Source organism: Acromyrmex echinatior, chromosome 2 (genome assembly GCF_024713525.1).
Source record: "Acromyrmex echinatior isolate Ae372 chromosome 2, ASM2471352v2, whole genome shotgun sequence".
Lineage (NCBI taxonomy): Eukaryota > Metazoa > Arthropoda > Insecta > Hymenoptera > Formicidae > Acromyrmex > Acromyrmex echinatior.
In genome coordinates, this window is record NC_141853.1 from 4,585,795 (window position 1) to 4,610,364 (window position 24,570).

Genomic DNA, 24,570 nt, shown 5'->3' on the forward strand with positions numbered 1-24,570 from the left:
TTATCTGGGCAAATTAAGGAAACAATAATACACTTTCGTATTCAAAATGATTATAAGTCATAGAAACTGCGCACAACAATTCAATTTTAAAATTCATTATCTATAAATTTGTAGTATTTTATATTTGAATAACTGTGTTCGTACAGTTAATATAATAATATAACAGCTATTAAAATATTGGTTATTACAAATAAGGAATGTCTCAACTATCCTAACGCCGATTATACAATACATTTAAAATTATATGAACTTCCCGGAGGAGGAATATTTCTTTTTCGTCACACGTGTATCTTTGAAGAAATTCGTGGTATAATATAGAAAAGAAGAAAAAAGAGAAAGAGAGGAAGGGAAGAAGGGGAGGAGTAGGCCGTGACGGGGCCCGTTCGCGTCAGTCTTTAAACAGACCACGTTTACTCGTCGATCATCGGGAGCCTGGGTAAACAGCGTTTACAGGGCTCGCACAAACGAAACGCCAAATTGTAACAAACTGATCTATAACTAAATTACACGCTGTACCCGTCCCGTTTCGACGCCCTCCGCGCGCAGCTATATAAACACGTCAGCACGCCGCATTGTGTGCGACTCCCGAATACGGAGATCGAAGTCGCCCATTGTTGGGTTCTCGCAGCGTTGAGAACGCGATCGCATCCCATTCTCTGGACGCGCGTCCTGCGTCCTTGTATGCGTGCGAATCCTGACGGCGAAAGCTCGGCGAATTCGACCTCATAAATATGTGTGTGTGATGCTTTCTAATTGCAATATTCTTAAATACTTTCTTGCGACACGACGACACTTTCAATAATTATCGACTATACATCCGTATTCAGCTCGAGATCTGCTTGAATTAGCTGTTGTGTAAGTTTGCGTTTTCTAGTGACAAATAAATAGTTACTATATAACCATGGCGATCGTAAACGAAAAAAGAAAACGTAGGAAAAATGAAAACGCAGTTTCAATCACCATCACCAATTAAAAAATACTAAGGCATGTGGTATTGAAATATAAACCTAACTCTATTCAAGATTCTATTCGAAATTACGGTGCAATGTACATATATTAGTACACACTTTGTTTCAATTGAATCGTGTACACTTTATGCATTCCTATGTTCCATTAAATTTGTGACAAAATATATTAAAGCAAGTTAGAAAGTTTAGAATCCGATATCTCTTCTTGAACGTCGATGGCGCAACTTTATAATGTGGTAAAATGATTGCGTTGGAAAAAATTTACTTAAAATATTACATTACAAAGAGATAATAACAGTTCAGTTCTTATTTTCTATAAATACATATTTAAGAATATAAGGCAGTATGGCTGATTAGATATATGTAGCCGAGAATATTAGAAGTAATTAAGCAGTCGTGAGTTTAGATACAAGATTAGAAGTGTATAAAGTACGAAGTATCTCCCGGTCGGCTCCATTAATTTTTTTTCGTCATTATATTTATTCGTATTTATAGACGAAATAAAGAAACGGAAAGAAAAAGTTGAAGAAAAGAAGTAAGCGAAAAATATAACGTTTCTTTTTCTATCTTTTTCCTTTGTTTTTTCTTTTTGTTTTGAACGTATATTTATAGAAGATTAGATTAAATGTTTTCTTTGTAACATTATGTTAAGTTCTTTTCAACGCGATTATTTTACTATGACAGATTTTTCCTCAATTTATACATATAATCGCTAGAAATTTAATATATTATATTATTCTTAATATACCAAAATCCACTGACTTTTTGAATGTCATATTATTATGGTATCTTTTTTAAAATGTATAGGAAATAAATTTTTTTAAATTTTTACATACATATAAATTTTCTTAAAAATTTTCTGTCGAGTTCTCTAGATTTTTTATTTGTTATATTCGTCATATAGAAAAATATGAAAAACATTGAAAACGAAATCTTCGTACAGAATTCAAACACTTGTGTTGAAAATTAAATTTTCATTCATAAAAATACATCAATCGTAAAGATCAATAATTAATGAGATTCTGTCATACACATGTCAATAAATGGCATTTGTAAAGTAAGAGATAAAGATTCCTTTGTGTGTTAACTTTTGTTCTCGAAATCGTGTGAGCTTACGCGGCACATTGATAAAATTAAATGAAGCTTGCTAATCGCTACGTATAATCTCAGTTTCTCAGCGATGATCCAGCAAAACATATGTTCGACACTTCGCGAATGTCAATCGATTTATAAGGAACCAGTTACTAACGCGGAAAATCTCGTTACTCAAAACATCATCTTATATTGTTTTTCGAATAATCCTCGAGCGATTACACAAATTGGCACTGGCGTTTTCACAGGAATTTCAAGAAACGGTTCACATAATGCGGATCTGACAGTAAAAGAAGACAGTAACATAACAGAAATGTTATTTTCCAAACAGAATATAACAGAAATAGCATTTTCAGTTTACTTCAAATAATTTTCTTCAATAAGTCGATTTTGAATACCGATCGAATGAATGGATATAATATGAGTAAAGCGAGTGGGTGAAAACATGCGAAAAACGACTACATAGGAATCATTCATTCATTGTAGCGACACACGTTCGGCAAATAATGAGATTACTACTTGCATCTCTGACTGAATCGGAGGCTCGTTATTTGATCGCAGCATCCGGTCGAAGCTGAGAGTTTGGTAACGAGCTTTACATAGAAATGCGGGTGCACGGCATACCTGGCGATCAAAGGACCGCGTTATTCACGCTTAACTCCCGATACTTAAAGAATCGTCAACGAGGCTTTTAACCCTTACCAAGGAGGTGCGCGTTTCGAACAATATTTTATCCCTGCATTCGGAAGCAAATGGGTGTATCTATTTATAGATACATAGCTATCGATGATAATCCAAGCAAGGATCTCGAACGAAATCTTTCGGTTTCGCCAATTAGGGCTCTTCTCTCTCAGAAAGCGCCAGAGGAGAATCCGAAAGAGATGAAAGACGAGATCAGTATGAAGGAACGAAGGTATGTAATACCTAAGGGAGAAAGAGCCGCGGCGCTTCTTCTCGTTGGTGACACGGGACGAGCCCAGTTAACGCGACCTTTAACCAATTCATAGGCTCGGGTTAAGCCAGGATTTGCGGCTTACACTGATGGTGTTTACCACTACTACGGGAGATTTAGCAGTTTCTGTGGCAGACCGGCCCTGGACCGCGCCATGCCCCTCCGGACCAGGTAGAGGTACGTTGCTTTGCGGAAGCACGACAGACGCCATGCCGCTTTTCCGTCGCTTCGCCAAACTGTTGGCTGCCACTAACCGCCACTTCATGTATCACCGGACGAACCGTATATTATTGAGCACAGTCGTGGAATGCTCTTGAAATACTCTTGAGAAAACCGAAATGGATGGTAAAGGACGGATGTAGCTGTTAAAAGTTCAACGAAGAGACTTGAGAATTGAGATATTTATTTTTGAATACAATATCCAGTAAAAAAATTTACGTTTAACTTTGAAGATTGGAAAAAGAACAAAAAAAAAAGCTGTTTTCCCACTAATGGAAACGTAAAAGAACATTTTATTTTCACTGAAAAATAACGGTGCTCCCCACATTTTTAATAAAAACTAATAGAACCATCGTGTTCAGCAGATCGAAATCTATAAGATTCACTATGTTTTTTATGTTTCCATTAGTGGGGAAAAAAACAATCTTTTTTAACATTGTTCTTTGAAATAATATACAGGTTTGTTTTTGGTAAATCTCGAACTGAAATTTTCATACGTTTAAGAAATCAGATTGTGAAAGGTTCAACTAGATATTTAAGATATCTAAGATTTGTGGGCGTCTTGGCGCCGTTAGTCCCAAAAATCCGGTCATGATGAAATCAGAATTCCATCATGACAAACTTGGTGACAATAGTAACCTGTCGCTTCTTCCACAATAATGAATAAAGAATCGTAGATCTTATCATGAGAGCTGTGCAAATGAAGGCCGTAAAGTTGCTTACTTCGGATCCAATTACGACCAAGTAGATTCGCGTCTACAGACACGTTCCGTAATAGCGAGTGATAACGGAATACATCAACGGATGGCGATTCGATGAAAGGCATCGACGAGGTTAATTGGAGGCCTAGAAGAAGAATTATAATGGCGACGATGACGCACGGATACCGATAATTCGTTATGTTACGAACATTTCGTAATGGTGCCGGACCGTATCTAATGGCCGGGATCCGTGGATACCCGGCGTACGTCGTCCTTTCACTTCTTTCCGGCGAGATTCTTCTCTCCCGGTAAGCAAGGGTACGTTACTTGGCCGTAAAAATATACCGCTATTCCGTGAAAGACCTACCGATTGCCCTTTATTGCCGATTGTTAGTCGCACCGTTACGCGCGAGTCATACTTTGAATATCCACATGCACACACGCACACACACACACGCACGGGGTTAGGAGATCTTGGAATTTTTTAATGCCACGATTACAACATTTTGATTAAGTACTCATAGACGTTTCACGCGCGAGGAAGCATACCTCATGCGCAATGAACATGCGAGTAACGTTAACCGCGCACTCAGCGCGAAGGATAATGCTAAATCTCGTAATTATTTAATTTATCGGCTCAACCTGACGGACTAATAAATCAATGTTACTTTAGAATAAAATAATTTACAGACTGTCAAATTAAAGTGCATCCTTTACAATACTCAAACGTAATAAATCATAGAATAAGTCGTATGTTATTATCGACTCATAGTGAGATTGGACAATAATTGATAACGCTTTGTGCTCCCGTATCGTACAACGCGGTATTTTATGATCTTTACGGTATTTTAGCAAAGCCGTCATGTGCTTAATGCGACATTATAACAGAGCGAAATTTCCGGCGAAAATTCCTTGTGCAGATAGAGTACCAAGGCGATAGAATTACGCACAAAGTACAATCTTTCGTCGACATCATTACCCAGCGTCCATTAGGACTCTCACAAAGCAGTCTCGCTGCCGTGCCCAGAGCCTTTGTGCATTCTATATACACCCTATCCACCAACGTGCAGTAAGTTTTCTCGAAACGAAATTCACGTAACTGAAAGCTCCCACCCTCTCTCGCTTTCTCCTCTTCCACTCGCGCCTTTCCGGGGAGAGCTCGGTGCAACGCGGATCTCACAGCGTGCGCCGTTAATAACTAACTATATACCTTCATATATGTGCTTTGTACATGCACAAGCATTTATTTCGTGTCGTAACGACAGTGGCACGCAACGAAGAAAAATACGATGACTCGCGCGCATACAAAGACGAGTTCGTTGGATATCACAGATAAATATCGTGCACGTAATTTACGATGAGAGTCTTAAAAAGGGGAAAAATTATCTCGCTCGCAATTAATGCGAGTTTCACTTCTGCCCTAATTAAGTAGGACAGTAAAGCTGCCTTTCTCGTACCTTTCCATGCTCTGAAATTGAACTCGATTTTTAACGTGACGGCATATCGTTAAAAAATTGTCATTTTTTTTTTAGTTGTTTGCAGAAAAAAATAAAAAAACATGAAGAAAGAACATACTTGACAAACTTTTATTCTTCTACAATAGTTATAGTATCAAAATTGTGAGTTGTCATTTTTTAAATAAGAAAGCGATATATAAAATATTCAGGAAAAAGTTACAGCTTTGACAGATAGTATTTTTAGCAACATAATGAAAAAAACTTCTGATGAATAAGTTTAAAATCAATAAGTTCTTTCAACAATTCTGGACTTCTCACACATTTGTTGACAAACATACAAAGTGCTTTTCTATCGAAGAGCTGAACACTGTACAGAAAAAATGGTCGACACATAGAATATTTATATAATGAAAATAACAATTCCAGGTTTTCCAACTCCATAAATATTGATTTTTATACTTATATATATGCTTTTTTATTATTCTGTGAATACTGTCACTCGAACCCTTCAAACACCTTGTCTATAAATACAAATTTATTATAACATTCACTTATTAAACTTTTATGTTACTTAACTAGAGTTCCCGTCCATCTAATTTATTACAAAATTTTACTTTCACTTCTAGAGATATTTTTCACAGGGATATTTGAGGAATATACATTTTTTTTTTTAATATTAAATTAGGTCGGTAATTTTTCTATCCCGATCAATTTATCCGAGTCTCCGTTCATCTCGCGGGTTCGTCCGCAGGCAACGGCTACGTAAACGCATCGGAACGCGTCGGAGAAAAATATTCTCGCGCGCTGTAGAAGTTCCTACCAATCCTACCGCATATCATCCCGAACACGAGGCAGTAGGCACACGCACGAGAGGGCCGCGCCTCTAACACGCGTGTGCTCTCCAGCCTCCACGCCGCATCGGCATACCTGTCGGGCTGTCGGTCGCTGTGGCCAGGTAAATATGTGGCTGGACCCGCGGCACATATGTATCCGTATATAGCAGCCCAGTTGGGCCTCTAATGATGATCTACGGTTAGCTACCGCGCACAGCTTCTATAAACCTCCTAATTTCTCCTCTATAAATTCGTCGACGGGGATGGAGGGGTGGGAGGGGGGGTGGGAGGGGGGAGGGGGGAGAAGAACACCCGCTTCCTTCGCACGCTCGTCCTTTCTTTCTCTGCCCGCTCTCTGCCTTCTTCTTGATTCTTTTTCCCCCCACTGAGTTCCGAGGGCCCAACGATCGAGGGCCCTCTCTTTCCCACCGGAGCCGTCATAAATGCGCGACTGTATTTAATATTTCGCGAGTCTGTGTGACGCGCATATCGTTTATTATCGACCGCCGCTCCCGTGAGCCTCGCGAAGACAGTGGGAGTGGGAGGATGAGAAGAGAATGATCCTTTGAAAAAACGAAGGAGAAACGAAAGAAAAAAAAAAAAGAAAGAAAAAGAAGAGGATCGTTCTTAGGACGAATCCGTGGTTCTACGCGAACTGAGGAATCGGGAGATACGACAAAGGCGACCGTGAGACTCACAATGTTTTTTATATCCGACAGCTGAGAAAACGCTGCTTCGAAATATCTCTCGACGTTTTTCATTTTTGCTTCTTCGATTTTTGCCTTTCGATCGTCGATCAATCGAGTGAATCGCGAATGCCGTCGAAGTTTCGCGATGGCGTTACCAGGCAGTCGTAAAACGATGCGTTTGTAAAGACGCGAAGGCGGCTTGAAGATTTTATTGTAACATGAATAGCGAAGAGACGTTAGGGAAGCAAGCGGCGGATATGGACGGCGTTAGAATTTAACGAGCACTTACACGAATCGTGAGTTACACCGGAATGTCTCGTAGAATACACGGTCGGTTGAGTACGGTATAAAAATGCCAGCGTTATGATTTACCTCGTATCCTATTTACTGTTTGTATTCTTATGAAATTGCCGCCTGCCGACAATGTCTATTCGACGGTGGTGGGCGAGCTGTCGCGGGTAATTTCGATAAACAACCACTCTTTGCGTTTACGTGTTTGTACGAAGTTTCACGATGTTGCGCTACTTGTAGCCACGGGGATACTATTGGAAGGTATAACTCGACGAAGTAACATTCCATGAGAGAATGAGATGTTTGACTGTGATGCGGATATCAACAGAGAATTCCTGTTCGTTGATACCTAAATAGTTCGACTGATATCTTCGGAATTTGAAATTGGAGGGTGAGGTGGAATGGATGCCGAAAAAATGTTTGCGTTCGTTGCAAAACCGGTTGCACGAATATGCTGTTGGAATTCAAATGAAAGTAATAAAGTTGATGAGATAAATGGTGCGAAAATGATTATAGAACGATTCAGAAAAATACCTGCTTTTTAAGAAGATTTATTGTTAATAAATTTTATAATTTTCTAATTGACATCTGCGATTATTTTACCGGTAGCATGGAGAAGAATAAATAATCTTACAAGTTTAGTAAAAATATTCTGGCTATTTTTTTTTTAAATTTATGACAAACTTTATTTACCTGAAAGCAAAAAATATCAGAGATGTAAGATAAAAAATATATTACGCTTATAGTAAATTCATTCAAGTATCATTTAATTATTATCTTTCGGTAAAATGAATCATACAATTCTCAACAATAAAGTAAATTTTGTCAGCGCTAAAGCAAAATATGCTCGTTGATAAAGTAAATTCCAATTAGGTGGTAATTTATAAATTAAGAAATAGTAATAAATTGCATTAACATAAAATTTATTTTATGAAAAATATGGCTATATGCGATTGCTTATTTATTACCAGAAAAGTACAGTAAATTTTACTTTTCTGGTAAATAAGCATAAAGCAGGAATCTCTATATGAACTTGTCAATTCCATAAAATTTATTAGAAATCTAGCGCATATTATTATACATTTTTCTGTATGTTAATCTCGATATGTATTTATATCTCGATTCATCAAAATTTCTAAGCTTGGTGAATTGTCAAATAATTATCATTCCTATCCATCTAAGACTAATAAATTACAAATCATATGGATATTAATATACATATATTGGATTCTGTAAGATAATATTGAATAGATATTGACTTACTTACTGCCTTGATTAATTATCAATATTTTCAGATAATTATCAAAATTCCATAAGCTATTTATAAATGATTTCCATATTAATAATTTTGCATTCGTTCCAAAGACTCGTTTATTAAAAATGGTTATTCAATTTCTAATCTTAGGTACAAATTTCGATACTTTTGTCCAAAGAAAGACAGCAATAAAAAGAACGCGTTTATCTCGGCAGTTAACTAAGAAACGACAATCGAGCGACTTTATTACTTTAAATCATCATATCATATGTTTTAGCACTAATACTGAAAGGTTTAACAATTTATTATTTGCGAAGTAATAATTAAGATCGCTACAGGGTTTTGAACTTAAAACGTATGAAACTTAAAACGCGATAAAAGTTAAGACAATGTATTATTATACACTCGTGCAATATTTTCTATTTTCTCAATATACACGGTGCGCGCGTTTTGCTATGTCCGTTGTTTAGATGGCAGGATTGCGAGTCGAGATGCCGACAAAGTACGATCCCGGCGGTACAGGAGAAATCGAAGGGCGGATAGGAAAGCCGGAGGAGGGAAAACATCAGGGCGGAGCTTGAACACGGGAGGAGGAATAAAACGCGCAAACTCGTAACGAGCGCCTCTCTTTCTCCCTCGTTGCGTCCTTCTTCCTCTTGTCTTTCCTCCCCTTCCCTTTCAGCCGTCTTTCCCTTCGAACGAGTCACCCTATCCGGTCCTCTTTTCACTTTTATATGGATTTTTTTAGCCGCGCGGGGCCCTTCTTCCTCTCATTCGTCGAGTCTCGCGCAAACTTGCCTGCACGAGCCCTCCTCATTTCTCCTCGCTTTCTCGGTCTCCATCCTTTTTCCCCATTTTATTTTTTCTTCCCCTCATGAGTGCAATTCAGTGGTTTTAATGTCTCGTCTATTTCTACTCCGTTAAAAGTGGTCATCATCAAGGTTCTTACGTTGCTCCGTTTTTCTTGATTTGTTTCTTGTTATTGTGTGTCGTGTTTCTCTTCAAAATTCGCTTCGTGAATCAAACCTAGTCATCTGTTTTCGGGAAATATTTCTTTATAATTGTAAAACCGTGTTCATATTTCATGTTGCAAAATCTCTCGGATGTCGATTGTTATTGGCATTATTAGGTCATTATTAAACATATATTAGATGGGATATTAAATTTCATTAGATAGACAAATTTTTAGATATTCTGTAGTTTTATAAAAATGATAAGTCGAGCTCGAATTTATCAAAGACAAATGTAATTACGTACATCCTATATATCATTCAAAATTTATTTTTTTCTTTACTCTTCTAATTCTTTATGCCGCTCATATCACTAAGTTTGTTAAATTTATCATTGTTTTTGTTAGAAGAAAGAAGAAATCTTTACAAGGTTTTCTTCCTCGAAAAAAGAAAAAGATATCTAAAATTATATATGTCTTATATAAAATTATGTCTCTTATATTGACATGCGAATTTAAAATGTAAACTTAGATAAAACAGTTTTTTTTACATATTTTACATTTTCGTTATAACTTTTAATGAAGCATTTAAAAACTTTTGTTTATATAACATTTTTTTATTTCAGCGCTTGTAGAATTTACTTTCAAATTTTGAATAGGAAATCTGGAGTCACCCTGTATACTTATAAATATGTATGTTTATAACTATGTTGTCAAGATTGAATGGTTAGAATACATATGCATAAGGTTGCTGAGATATTCAACAAATAACCCCAGGATAGCGACGGAAGCGAAGATGCTTTAATAATGGCGACTTACGGTGTGCAAATCGAAGCTCGCGCGACTTTCCACGATCCGTTTCGCTACCCATCTTGACTTCCCTCGAACCGGTTGTCACCCATAGGAAGTTTCTTTGTTAACTTTTCTTTCCTCTCAATTTATCGAACCCCTTCCAGCTTGATAACGAGTTGTGCTCGTGCCACGCAATGGCGGCCGCGACGGCTACTCGAGTATAAAATTGCTTGCTGAATCACACGTGATTCTTACCCCCATCGCAAGCTTCTTAATCCGCGAATTGATTAACTTTCGATTCACTTAAAAGAGTCAAAATATATGATACACACGTGCGCAAAAATGACGCTTTATTTACACTCTTATCAGATTTAGGAAATCAAACTTAAAGTTATATTTGAAAGATATGTCTTCTCATCTATGTAATTAATTGCAAAGTTCGAACCTCGATTCAAACTTGTAGAACGAACAGAATCAATTAAGAAAATTACAATTAAAGAGTATTATTAAAAAATTTATCCAATCATTAAAAATTTAAAAGCTTGAAGATGATAAAAGTTCATTAATTTTTACATAAATCTATTTCCGTATATATGACACAATGTGATATTGTTTTGTCGAAATTTTTTATCATCAATTTGATTGAAAAAAAATTATATTATATGTTAATATAAAATAATTTTATTGACATATATATTAAACAGATTGTATAAATATATTAATTCTAGAATATAGATTGAATTTTTTTATAGAATTTATTTTTTAAAAATAACTAATCTTCTTCAAACTCTCGCTAACAAATGTTAATTAGACGAGCAGTTAATTTTTAATCGGGAAATAGAAGTGATTTAACATTCGTCAACATTAATCATCCTTGAAATAAAAAAAAAGTTACGTTTAACGGGCCGTCAGAGATTAATGTTAATATCTACCTTGAGGAAGGTTGCTGAAATCACAAGCCGTCAGCTCTTTTCAATCCAATTAACGTGAGAGGATTATTTTGGAAATACCACTATGGCGACATATTAGAGTACCACGATCGTCCTTTACAGCGAAAGGATTAACCCATAAACGAGCGTAACGATTCGAGCCGCTTTTAAAGAATGCGAAATCGTCCTCGATGTTTAATCGTTGGACAATCGTTCCCGTATTTCCACCCCCTTCGTAGAGAGGATGTCAAAGTTTTTCCGGTAGTATTCGCATTTCACCGAAATCGTCCCGACGGCGACGACGCTAATCGGCTTTCGCGAGCTTTGAGGTGTTTAACGTCGCCGGCACGATTTTCGCGCAAGTAACACCGATAAACCAGCGAAATCGAATATCGATCGTGCCGTCCAATCACAAGATCACGTACACGGAAACTATCGATCTCGAGTTTTCCATACGATCGAAACCTTATCTAAAGTGTGATGCTGCACAAATGAAAGAGTATGAAAAATTAAGCATATCTTTGCAAACTATATTAAAACGTAAATATTTTTTATAAAATGATATTCATAATCAATAGAATAGATTTGCAAAATAAATGACAATTTTTTATATTTTGATAATCAATGAATAATTATATATTTTCGAAATTGGAAAAAAGATTAACAATAAGTGTAATGTACTTAAGGCTCCTACTCACTGCAGTCATCTTGGATTATGACGTTTATTAGAAGCGAAAAAAATATATAAAGAAAATTCTTGCAAACTGTATTAAAAAATGTGAGTATTTTTAATAAAAAAAAAACATGCAATCAGAGATAGAATAGATTTATATAAAGTGACTGAAAATTCTTCTTGTGTTCCAATATTCAATAAATAACCGTATATTTGAAATTAAATTGAGTATACCTAGTCACAGAAAACGAAACAAGATATGTAACAACTGCCGAATTGAAATAAATATGATTTTATTTTATTCTGAAATAAAAGGAGGGTTTTCGATATGTTTTACAAATGTACTCTATCAATTGCAAATATTGTTTTATTGAAATATATTTCTATTTTAATATATTTTGCAAGAATTTTTATTATATGTTTTTTCGCTTTTGACGTCAATCTGAATATTCGTGATGGACAGTCAGGAGCCTTAATATATTTTACCATATGCCAAAAAATTTTATGCAAAAAAATAATATCGCTACGAAGTCATAATGAAAGAATATATTGCATTTATTTGTATTAATCATATCGATTGAAACATTTCATTGACTTACTTTTTCATTTTCGTGTCAAATATTAGAATTCTAAAATACGTACATGTACAGACATTTAGCTTTTTCTATACAGGAATTATGTCCCTAGGAATGTAAAGATTTTCTACGATCTTTTAACATTCAAAGAGAAAAATAGAGAGTAATAGAAAAAATTTTGACAACATTATTTACCTTTTTCATTTAGGTAAATGCTAGTGCACGTAGGTAAATATAATTAAGATAATCGTACTATTATTTTTACTTATTTATATGCGAGACACATATCTTATGACTCTCGGAATTTTAATTATCAGGATAATAAAGGATCACGTAATAATCTGTAAATAAAGTTTCATGAAATTCATTTCGTTGGTCGAGTTAACGTTTATTTACTGTGTATCTATACACGCAATTGTGTAAATTGTGCAAATTGTCACAAGAACTTACATAATTCGCGCATAATGTATGTTAGAATCAAAATTTAATTCCGAACTGTAAATCTTCAAACCTCTCTCATAGTGATTTTACTCACTGCAACATCTTAGCATCAAAACTATGTCAACTTTAAACTCTACTCTGTCAACTATTACAACTCCACCCTATAGATATGCCATAAGATTAATGTAGACTAATAAGTTATTTGCGTATAGGATATTAAGAAATGGATTCTGGATTTAAATGTAGTATCCATATATTCAGGAAACAGAATAAAAAATCAACTCAAGTCGAGTAATTCAATGAATATCACAGAAGCGGTTTTGATTTTAATAACGTAAGTTCTTGGTAACCGACAGATGATATACAGTCGTGTAGATTAACAATGCCCCCTCATTCATTCGTAATGCTCTCATGATACTATTGCAACATAATCGATGATACATTTAAATCGAACACAATTAAATGTTACTCTGCAAATAAGTATCATTTCTTTAACGTTTAAAAGATTTCATTTCCAATCCCATGCTGACTTGAATTTTACTAATATTAAATAAATTAATATTCTATTAAAATTGCGTTATACGATAAATCGAAACAGCAGCATTAACCTAATCTACAACTCATAGAAGATTGAAGCTACGGTCCACTTGATGCTACAAATACTTTGAAGCAATCGATATATAAAATAGATTTGTAAAACTACTCTTGTGTTTCAGTAAATATCATATATTTAAAATTGAATTATGCCCAACCAGGAATCAAGCGGTTATGATAGCTGTCGAATTTAGATATTAAATACGATCGATATTTCTTTGATTGAATAATTAGTAAAATTCTTCTGGTCAATCAAATGTTTCAAAGTGTTTGAAGCATCAAGTAAACTGCATCCAGCTGAGGCAAGCACGGGCGTGAAGTTATTTTCGCTCTTATCAACCAGAGAGACACGTATCTACGGCAGAATTTTCCGAGGAGTATGACTCCAAACCTTACCATACAATACATCGGAACGCTCTCTTACTTGTTGTTAGCATAAGCGCGAGTATCCATATAAGAATAATCGCGGGGTTGTCGCTTAGATTACCAACGAGCAGACGATGTGCAGCGACATGTGCGACGGCAGCCGCACGCGCGGTATTCGCGCGTCGTACTCGTTGCACAGGGAGTTCACTATCTCTCACTCAATTTAAGCCTCATCCGCCGTAAGCGGATCGGCCAAGCTGGCCTTTTAACGTCGGATAGTCTCGCCTCTCGCGGCTGCGCGGCATAGACGCCTATAACAAACATTATCCGCCATAATGCCCCCGTGTAAACATACCTACCTACGTGGCGCGTCTGCCTCCTGGTTCCTTTCCCCGTCGCGTCTCCCTTTCCCTGCCGGATAAAAACGCATCTCGAAGTTTATTTAAGCGTTTAGCGTCGAGTTAAGTTTCACGCGGCTAAAGCCGACTTTTCGGCACGCTTCCTCCCCACTTCATCAGATACTTCCGGTTTAGCACGTGACGCTGACCGTCGATTTCACAGCACGTTAGATCTGCTCTTCGTCGCTCATTAGATACACTAACATTTTTTATCTTGCTTTCATTAAATTTCAAATTACATCTACTTCATTTTAGGTACAAGTGTACGCTAGTTTAATCGCAAAGAATAGACCTCTAGACATTAATTTTTCGCCGCGTTTCACGTAATGTAAAGAGATGATCAAGCTAATCGAGTCAACAGTCGTATTTTCATCATTATGTTGAAACCGTGATATTAACATATTGATCAATGTCGATTAGTGTGATTTTGTTTTTTCTTAACGAATTTCACAATTATTGCAAAAATAATTATTTATACATATGTTATTCACCTTTGTTTTAAGTAAAGATTATAAAACAAAAAAATTGGTTAAGTTATTTAATAAGTCTTTTCGTAGTTCAGATTCAAATCATGATATTTCCATTTGTGTTCCGAAACCAACCAGACAAAACTAGCCATTTATACGCCCCACTTTTCAAGAAAACAGAAACCTGTCTTCTGGTATCAGGTAGAAAAAAGTGAAAGACAGCGGAATAAAAGAAAATTATAGATTTGGAATGTGTAGTTCTAGGCGTGAAGGAATAAACTCAGTCAGTAACTGCAGAATAGTCTCTCAGTGAGGATCGCAGTGATATGCGATAATACAGTGATAGATGTTAAATATTATATGAGAACAAGTATTAATTGTGATTTTGTCCAAATGATGTTGACACGATTCATCGGCAAGTGTATTCGAGATATCATTTTCTTTAAATGACAACTTGTTCGTTTATTTCATTAACACCGATGCTAACGTTGTTCGACAAGGATCAACCTACCTGAAGTTATAGCCCTTCATTTCCTTTCTTAAATCGCTAGTCACATCTCCTTCTTGTATCTAAACGAAGATACATAAAATACTATTTTGGAAAAAGGAAAAAGGAAATTAGCGGCAAGATCTGATGTCGAACAGCTGCGAAAAAAAAAGTTCCCTGGCATACTCATGTCAACGCTTTGTCGTATTAATACATCATACATCATCAAATTCACAAGGTAGATCAGCGCATAATAAATGGATATAGAATGTTTCTTTTTAGCAAATGATACGTTTTGGATAAATGAATAGTTAAGAGATATTCTAATCGAGAGGAGGAGAGAGAGAGAGATTTTTAGGAATTAGAATAAAAAAAGTATTGAGAATTTTTTACGTATTTATTTATACTTCAAATAATTCTTCAAATTTTTTGAAGTGATATGCGTCAATATTGATTGTGTTTCGATATTTTCTAGCATATATTACATGCACTATAGATTTTACGTACATACACAATAAATATCGGACATACAGCTATTATAAGAGTTGCACATTGTATGCCATGTTATAAAATGCCTGCGATATGAATTGCACCGGTCCTAGTCATCTGAAGTATAGACAATCAATTTTTTTTTATTTATAGAAATGTAGTTATATCTCAAACCAAAATTCAACTGATATGTGCAATATTTTTTTCGCAGATTGTCAATAATAAAAAATTTATGGAAAATTCAAAATTTTAATTTTACAAAATTTTCGAAAATCGCCATTTAAAAAAAATTTGTTTTATCTTCTTCATTTTGGATTGAGATATACTTAAATACGTCCCTATAGATTAAAAGAAAATTGGATTGTTTCTGATACTCCCCTCCTCTGATCAGGATTAGCGTAATTCATGTCATAGATGTTTCATAAGACAACTACAACCCTTACAATTTTGATGCAAATTACTTTACAAAATTTCAAGAATTACTCGAAATAAATACGTGTGAAAAACATCAATTATATACTGCTGGTAGGATTTGATGGATGACAGGATTTTATTTTATTAAAAAGTAACCTCAAAAACGAGAAATCTCTATATAAACACTAATATACCAATATATCTATTTAAGCGGGGATAATCGAAATTCTGTTGCATTATTTAAAGATCAACAGAGCTAATCTGTAACACTTAACTCAAGTTTTTATAACATCGTTGCGCAGCTTTTTTATCATGATAAAAATGCTGTGCAATGATATTATAACGATAACGAAACCTGCGTTAAGAGTTACAATAAGGTTAATAAATAATAATTGCTAGAACAATTTCAACGAATATTGCGTTGATTATTTCGATCGTTTCTTTTTTTGTTACAGTAATTATATATTCAATAACAATAGATTTTTTCGAAATTAGATTGTTAGAGCTTAATGTTCAATATAATATCAGTAGATATATAAGACTTACAGTTGACAAACATCGGATCGGAACGGAGCTGATGATCAAAGATATCTTAATCACCAGATAAAGTAATTTTCGGCTCCTTAAACGCGAAAAATCGTCTAGATGGGATTGAACGTGGATCTACAGATTGCAAGTTAATTGTATTGAGAGGCAAGCTTTTTTTGTTACAGTATGTATCTCTAAAAATACAAACAAAGTAAATAAATAACGAAAAAACTATTCAAAATTTTTTCTTTTTGTATCACGAACGAACTGGCGTGTACGAATCTTTGTAATACTTATTTTTAACAAATTGCATTCACTATTCATTCGTTATTCATAATTCATTAATTTATTTGCAATATCACTACAACTTTTCTGTCTTGTTTTAGAAAAATCTTTGTTCAACAATTGGCACAACATACACTTCGAAATTTTTCAAAAAATTATTTTCGAACATATTACTGAATCGATCCACTGCTTGCAAAATTTTTACCGAAGATATAACGTTAACTAAATTACATTAACGTTAAATAACATTGTGATGTTGCCGTACTATAAAGATGAAAAGGAGCTACACATGTCATGTGTAAGATACAATATTTTTGTAAAAATTAATATATTATATAACTTCCTAAAATTTGAAACAGAAATTCGTGACGCCTTTACTGTAAAAAAATAAAAATTTTAACTTAAAGATGTGTAGTGAATTTTCTAAGCATGCAAAAATGTTAAAATTGACATTTTTGTGTTTTAACATTTTCGTATTACTCAGAAAATCCACTATAAGTTTTTAAATTAAAATTAATTGTTTATTTTTTACAATGTGTGTGTGTGTATACATATATATGTAGAGAGAGAGAGAGAGAGAGAGAGAGAGAGAGAGAGAGAGAGAGAGAGAGAGAGAGAGAGAGAGAGAGAGAGAGAGAGAGAGTCGACGCATAGCGTTTCTATCGAATAAAAGTAGATAGTAATATTTGTATTTTAGTATTCAATATTACATACATTTTCAATATCAGTTCTTAAGTATAATTTGCACAGATCTTCAATTTACTCTGAATTTGTCCTGAATTTAATTTGAAAGTGAACATTGCAAATTTGTAACACTTGTTCCTAGAGGATTAAGAAAGGAAGATGGATTAAGATCTCTTTTTTGTACTTTTGAATTAATCCTTAGTACACACGATTAGGTTACTCGTGTCCTGCGCATTTTTTTCTTTCAAATATTAATAGCATCTGATTAAATAATGATAATATACTTTCTAAAGATATTAAAGTATACGTAAAAATTATAATAATTGTTTTATAATAATTGTTTACTTGTAAATGTGATGAAAATAATTAATTTGGACAAGAATGATTGTATATGTGCACTAAAGGACAGAAAAATCATTGTGTGTATTAAGGGAAACACGATTTGTTATTAACGACATGCACAAATGAAAGACCACTCAATGGTCTTTCACTTTCCACTTTTGTTCCATATATTTCGAAAATTAAAATTTTCTCTCCTCCAGAGTTTGAAGATTTGGAATAGTTTTAGAATTTTCAATGAGTTTTTGTCTAGATAGAATTTAAATCCGTGGAAACTTAAAAAAAAAAAATTTTCAAATCTGAGACGTCGAACTCTATTATTTTAATTTTTTTATTCCCAAGTGTTAAGAAAGATTGTTAGAGCCTTTATCTGCAATTTTCATGACAAATCAGTTTAATTAATTATCACTTCGGTTAACAAAATCGATTAATCATCACTTACGGCTAACAAAATTAAAATTGCAAAAGCCGACAATCACGTGAAATTTTACTAAACGTTGATTCTTTTACAGATCAAGAAAGATTATCATTACGGCAGTGTATTGCCGCAAGACTTCACGCCAAAACCTCCTATTGGAGAACAGTGCAAGACTTCACGCCAAGACTTCCTATCGAAAGACAGCGCAAGGCCATTATACGCGAACGACGCCGTTCGTCGGGTAGAGAACAGCTGGTGGCCCAGCGACCAGAACGAAGGGAGTCACGCGATAAGGGAGCGTGATAACAACAGCGCGGTGGCGGGTGAACTGGTTTCTCGCATCGCGGGCTGCCTGAATATGGCGGGTTACCTGAAAGCGGCGGGCGCAACCTGCGCCTCGACCGGAAACCCTCATCAATACCATCCACACGGTCATCCGATGGGAGTCGGCACCCATCCGCATCCTCACTCACATCCGCATCCCGGTGCGCATCCCGGTTTGCCGTCGCACTTCGCCCTCACCCCGCACGCTCATACGCATCATGCGCTCGAGCATGGATTGGCAGCCGCATTCCCACAAGGTAAAACTCTTATTTTCTTTCAAGACGAGTTCAAATTTCGCTGCTTAGACTCAGTTCCATCAAAAGTTTACAGTTAGTCTTGTCGAAAATAAATAGATTTATAATTTTTAATTATGATTATATTCGTGTATCTAATGTCCATTTCTATTCATAGTTTTATTCTTTCTTTGATTTTTAAAAAGTAGGAAAAGGATAGAAAATAAATTAAACCAAGTTAAAGTTAATCTACATTGAACCGGGCATAAAGCTCGGTTCCACCAATGTAAGATTAATTCTAATCTTGGTTCAATTTTATCTTTATTTTTTTCTAATTCTAAGAGAGATTTTTTTAATTCTTTGAGAAAAAGATAAATAGTAAATTTTCTAAAAATTAGAAAAAGATAAACAGTAAACCAAGTTAAATCGAGAAATTAATCTTACATTGGTGCAGCTTTTATAGACACACAAATCTAATCACAATTAAAAATTATAAATCTATTTTTTTCCGATAAGATTAACTGCAAACTTTTACCATATACCACTTTTACCATAATCATAAACTTATTCGGTAATTTTTGTCAATAAAATATTAAATTTTAATTAAATTTACACGATAAAATTTAAGTCAATGATAAAATCTGTGTTTCTTTACGACGATTTGAAAAGTAAGATACAGTGAGTGCAAAATGTATTCGTACAGAGAAAATATTTTTTAAAAAAACTTTATTTTTAAAAAGTAAATATTATCCAGCGAGAAATGAGTCATCGAATTGATGTCGAATCGATATCGATACGATGATTTCAACATCAATTCGATGTCGATTCGACGTTTAATTGACGATCATTTCTTGCTGGGTAATTAACAATTTATTCATAAAGAATAAACAGACTGTATGTTTCTTAAAATTACATACCAAAAAGATGTGTATTAATTATAGAAAATATATCATCTGAAAAATAAGGGAAAATTAGAAATTCTATTGTTTGAATGCTCAAAAAATATTCGTACAGTTGAGAAATTTAGCTTCTAAAAATAAAAGAAATATATGCAAAGCTCATTTGCTTATATTAAAACAGAATATATTTATTGTATAAAATTGTCAATTAATGTTTATTTTTTACAAATAAGACTTTTTTTATAAAAAATTTCCTGGTACGAATACTTTTTGTTCTCATATATATATTTTCTGGTATCCATGGCATCGAAAATTGAACTCACTGAAACTGATGCATAAAAGTCTATGCATGACATTTTATGACGGTCAATGGGTTATATGGCATGCAACATTATATAAAATTGGGATTGATATAATAATCGAAATAATCACAAATCATAGATATAATACTTAAAGAATGATTATTTAAAGTTCTTAAATCGGAGTTAAGATCGAACCAAGCAAATTGAATTTTTAACAAGTCATTCGTAATTAATTTAAATGCTATATCCTACTTGCGAGGAATATTTTATTTGACGTTGAAAAAAGAAATAGAATTGTTTGCACGTTCCTGTTCGAGAATAACGGTAGGCTCAGTTATTGGCAATAATAAGACCGAATGTATGTATTCGGGTCGTAATAGCAAGGGATTCGCACGGTTCGATACTGATGTGCATGCGGAAAAGTTTTCACGTAATCGTGAGGTGGCGACAGCGGTACCGTTCTTGGTATCCGTGTTTATTAACCGTATCGTGTTTAATACGATTCTGAAAATGCTTCTCGCGGAAAAACCGTTAATGAACTATGAAATATCGCGAAACGGAGAAAAGATGAGCGAGGTTTCCGATGATGATCGATCTAGCCGGCTAATCCATTGAAATAAAAGACGAGTGTTTAATCTGTGCGACTCGGCGTTACAACAGTGTGACAGATTTTGTGTCGTATTCATTCAACAAACGCCGTCGGATAATCTCTTTGAGCTTAAGGGAGGGCTCCATTGGAAATTGTAATTTTTCCGGTTCCTAATAGATTGATTTAATTTTTCGGACATTTTTATATGTGCAGGAAATAAATTGTTATTAATAAATAAATAAATTAAATTTTAAATCATTTGTAATGTAAGTTATAAGCATTTATATAAAATCAGTTTATAACGAAACATTCACAATTAATTCTGAATAAAATTTTGAAAATATATATTTATTACATGTTTTTAATAAATATAAAAATTATAAATTTTTATTTTTAAAATAATATTTTTTTAAATTTGTTAATTCTTAATATTTGAATTTGTTAAGTTTTAATATTTTAACGAGCGTGATTTCTCTTTTATTCTGAATATTAAATTTTGAATATATATCTGTTTATCAAATTGCTTTTAATATAATGAATATAGAAATGATGAATTTTTATTTTTGAAATCAATTTTTCTATTTTCTTAAATATATTAAATTTTGATACTCTAACGAACCTGATTTTTCTTTTATTGAGATGCAATTCGAAGTAAATATTTTAAAACGGAGAAAATGTAATGTACCTAAATTACCCAGCAATTTGATATTCACAGCGCATTCAACAGCAAGAAAAGCTTTTAAAGTCTATTGTACACACATAAAATAAATCCCTCTTTTTGTGTCTCCCTTTTCTATCACGCTCCTAGCATTGCTCAATTTGCAAGCCCTTTTTCCCTTATATTGCGTGCAAATTAAAAACTATCATTATTTTCTCATATGTGGATTATACAGATTTATTAGTATGTTAAGTACTTTGCTATTCGTCACTGTAAAAGTATTTCACATGGACGTCATATTCGCCGTTATTGATTGCCATGCAAATCGATGCATCGACTGAAGCCATATGAATGTGTCGAGCAATCTCGGGGCTTCTTAACTATAGCTGTCGTAGCAAGTTGGCGAAAAACACGCACAAGAGTGCACATCTCTTGCAAGTTTTAAGTTTCCGCATAAATATAAAAAATTCAAATGTTAAACAATTGTATACATTCGTTAATATACACGTTTATTACGAAACATAAGCAACGTTTTGAACTTTGTTCTTGTAATGGAAAATTGAGGAAGCGTGTTTTGTTCGCTTCGGGATTGCGGAACATTTTCGCGACATCGGCATGAGATTTGAGGGAGCTTCGATAACAAGAACAATCGCGATCACCCATTATGCCTTTCATGGTCGAACGAAAGCTTAGAATGTCCCCCTGCAGAGAATCGACATTTCCAAGCACTCAGCGAATGGAAAATCTCGGACGATCGACCATGGCGCGTCGAACAGAAAGAAGCAGCGGTTTCGGAGAGAGAATTCCCTTCGTGTTCCGCGATATTCCATTCTCGAAGGTCGTGTTGCTGGGTCGGTAATTGACTGCATAAATTTTCCAGTATGCCACAGAATGTGCGTAGACGAAAAGAGATCGCGGAAAGAAGGCGGAGATGAGGGTGTGTGTGCTACTGAAAAAGCAAGAGAGAGAGAAAGCTAGAGTACAGAGTAGAACAAGGGCAGAGAGAGAGAGAGAAAAGAGAAAGAGAAAGCACGACGAAGATAGCATGCTTTCGCGTCGCTTTCCTTTAGCGGCACGATTTGGCGGAAAGCAGCATCACCTCGCCTCTCTTTCTCGTCCGTCTTTCTCCGTTTCGCTCTCTTTCACCCACCGCTCGAAAGGGGGTTCGGTGGCGGAGAATACGGGGTGCCGGGGGCAGAGTGTCGAGGAGATGGAGTGGTTGGAGGGGAGTCGGGGGATGCTCCGGCGAAGAAGAGTAGAGAGAACCATGAGAGTAAGCCGCTTATCAGGGTGGCAGCAGGCAGTATAGGTCCAACCGACGCAGATAGGTGGGTTTCCATGGAAACACGGATCTGTCCGTTAGGTCCCTACGTACCTACGTCCAGCGCGGCTGCCTCTATCCGTTGTAGGCGTGTATCCGCGCTACACGAAAAGCCGCCGAACGCGAGAGGGACAACGACGCGAGAACATCGCGGGGTTCAGCGGGGTTGGAGGCTGGCGTGGTCCATAGATGGAAATAGAAACAAAGGATGTGGACGGAGGGAACAGAGCGCGACGACTCGTGCCGTTGAATACTTTTATTAGTAGTCCGCTTGTACAACAAACGTCTCGTTTATTAATTACAGCTACAAGGCCGAGATTCACTTTCCTTTTGATCTTGCAGTTTCTCACGGATAATTCTGCGAGGTCCTACATTCTACTCATTGATATATTTATCGTTATTTGTACCTAAAAAAAATTTTAGATAGTTGCATGATCCGTATATACGATTGATAGTATGAGGCTCTAAATTGTAGATAAAAGAAAGTTTAAACTTTCCTCTGTCAATCGCCATAAAGTGAAACTTTACTTGCATTTTGCACTTTAATATAGGACGCTTTAGAATTTAGGTGTAATTTTCCTAGTTGTAGATGAGGGTTTATCTCTTTCATATTCCATATTTCTCGCGTATGATGATAATTAAATTTTGGAGCTACATAATCAGATTTTAGAAGACTTTTCGCTAATTAATTCACGTGGTGTTCGTCAACGACAACGCGTGGACGGAAAGGGCTATTCCGTGTCGCTCCACACGACGTTAATTTTAGTCGCGCGTCGATGTTTATTTTGTTATGCAATCGTGCAAACGAAGGTACGATCGCACCCTGATCGGTGAAAGAATGATAGCTTCGGGCGAAAAGTTTGTCGAGGAGACAAGAAGGGATGCGCAAACGTAGGACTCTCTCCAAGACTCATGGCTTGCAGCGAGATACGTGGGAATCGCGTCATGTGGCCACCGCCCTTTCCCATCCGCGTTACTATTTGTTGTCACAGAGAAATTGCCCGTCCACTTAACTTCCTCCCATTCGTCGCAGCGGCGGCGTCGCGGCGCATGAATAAAGACACCGCTGTCGACGATTTCCTCCTGCCGATTGTCAATCGAAGGGGAGCCATGGAACAAGTGATTTTGATCCCGGGCTCGTGCGCGACATGCGCTTCTCGAAGTCGCAAGACGTAATGTATCTATCGTGTAATGTTAAGAAATACATTGTCATTGGAAGAAGTTCACGGTGGAATAATTCCCGCCCTAAATATTTGACTTAAAGTATACATATACGCTTATGCCTTAAAAGGTATATATATATATATATATCTCGCGATATCTACTTTTGTTGAGAATCTTTCTCGACAATTCAATGACAAATTTCTCCTCTGAACTCTTAATACTCAGTCTAGTTATTTTCATTTATTTTAATTTAATTTTTATCTCAAGACTGTTTTGACTTTTGTTTTAATGATTTTGTACACTGAGAAAAATTTCTGATTGAAAATGAATGAGCCAATAAATTCTGATCATATCAATAAAAATTCCGGTTGCTCATTATAACTAAACATCTCTTTATTTCAACTAGACATCCAATCATAATCGGAATTCTGACTGATATGATCAGAATTTATTGATTCGTTCATTTTCAACTAGAAATTTTTCTCAATATAGGTATGTACTGGCTAATTTTAACATAACAATGTGATGTGCAACGGTATTTTCTACCAAAAATGTTTTTTTACATCAATGGACTATTGTTTGCTTTTCTTGGTATACTTTTGGGAACGTTACATTTGAAGGATGACTCGTCAGGGTTTATTCGAGAGTGAAAGATAATTTTATATTCCTGCGTTGAGCATGGCTTAAAGCCGAAAAAAAATGTTCGTTTGTCACAGTCTGTCCCTTCATTGTATGTATTTATGATGTTTAAAAAGGTAAACAATAGTAAATAAAGTATCCGAAATAACAAGTAAA

At 35.2% G+C, this 24,570-nt stretch overlaps 1 protein-coding gene and 1 pseudogene across 3 annotated transcripts in view; one reads left to right on the forward strand and one right to left on the reverse strand.

Moving 5' to 3' along the window:
- LOC105145431 (orthodenticle 1) overlaps positions 1-24,570 on the forward strand; it is a 74,061-nt gene that overhangs the window by 30,868 nt on the left and 18,623 nt on the right. For 2 of the 3 annotated variants that reach the window (XM_087416805.1, XM_087416806.1), the window contains exons 2-3: positions 16,946-17,142; positions 18,380-18,866. In XM_087416805.1, coding sequence (XP_087272931.1) covers positions 17,098-17,142; positions 18,380-18,866 — 532 coding nt within the window. In that variant the 5' untranslated portion in view covers positions 16,946-17,097. The remainder of the gene's footprint in view (positions 1-16,945; positions 17,143-18,379; positions 18,867-24,570) is intronic. The other variant, XM_011054946.2, reaches the window with a different exon arrangement.
- LOC147910417 (uncharacterized) lies at positions 22,020-24,447 on the reverse strand (annotated as a pseudogene).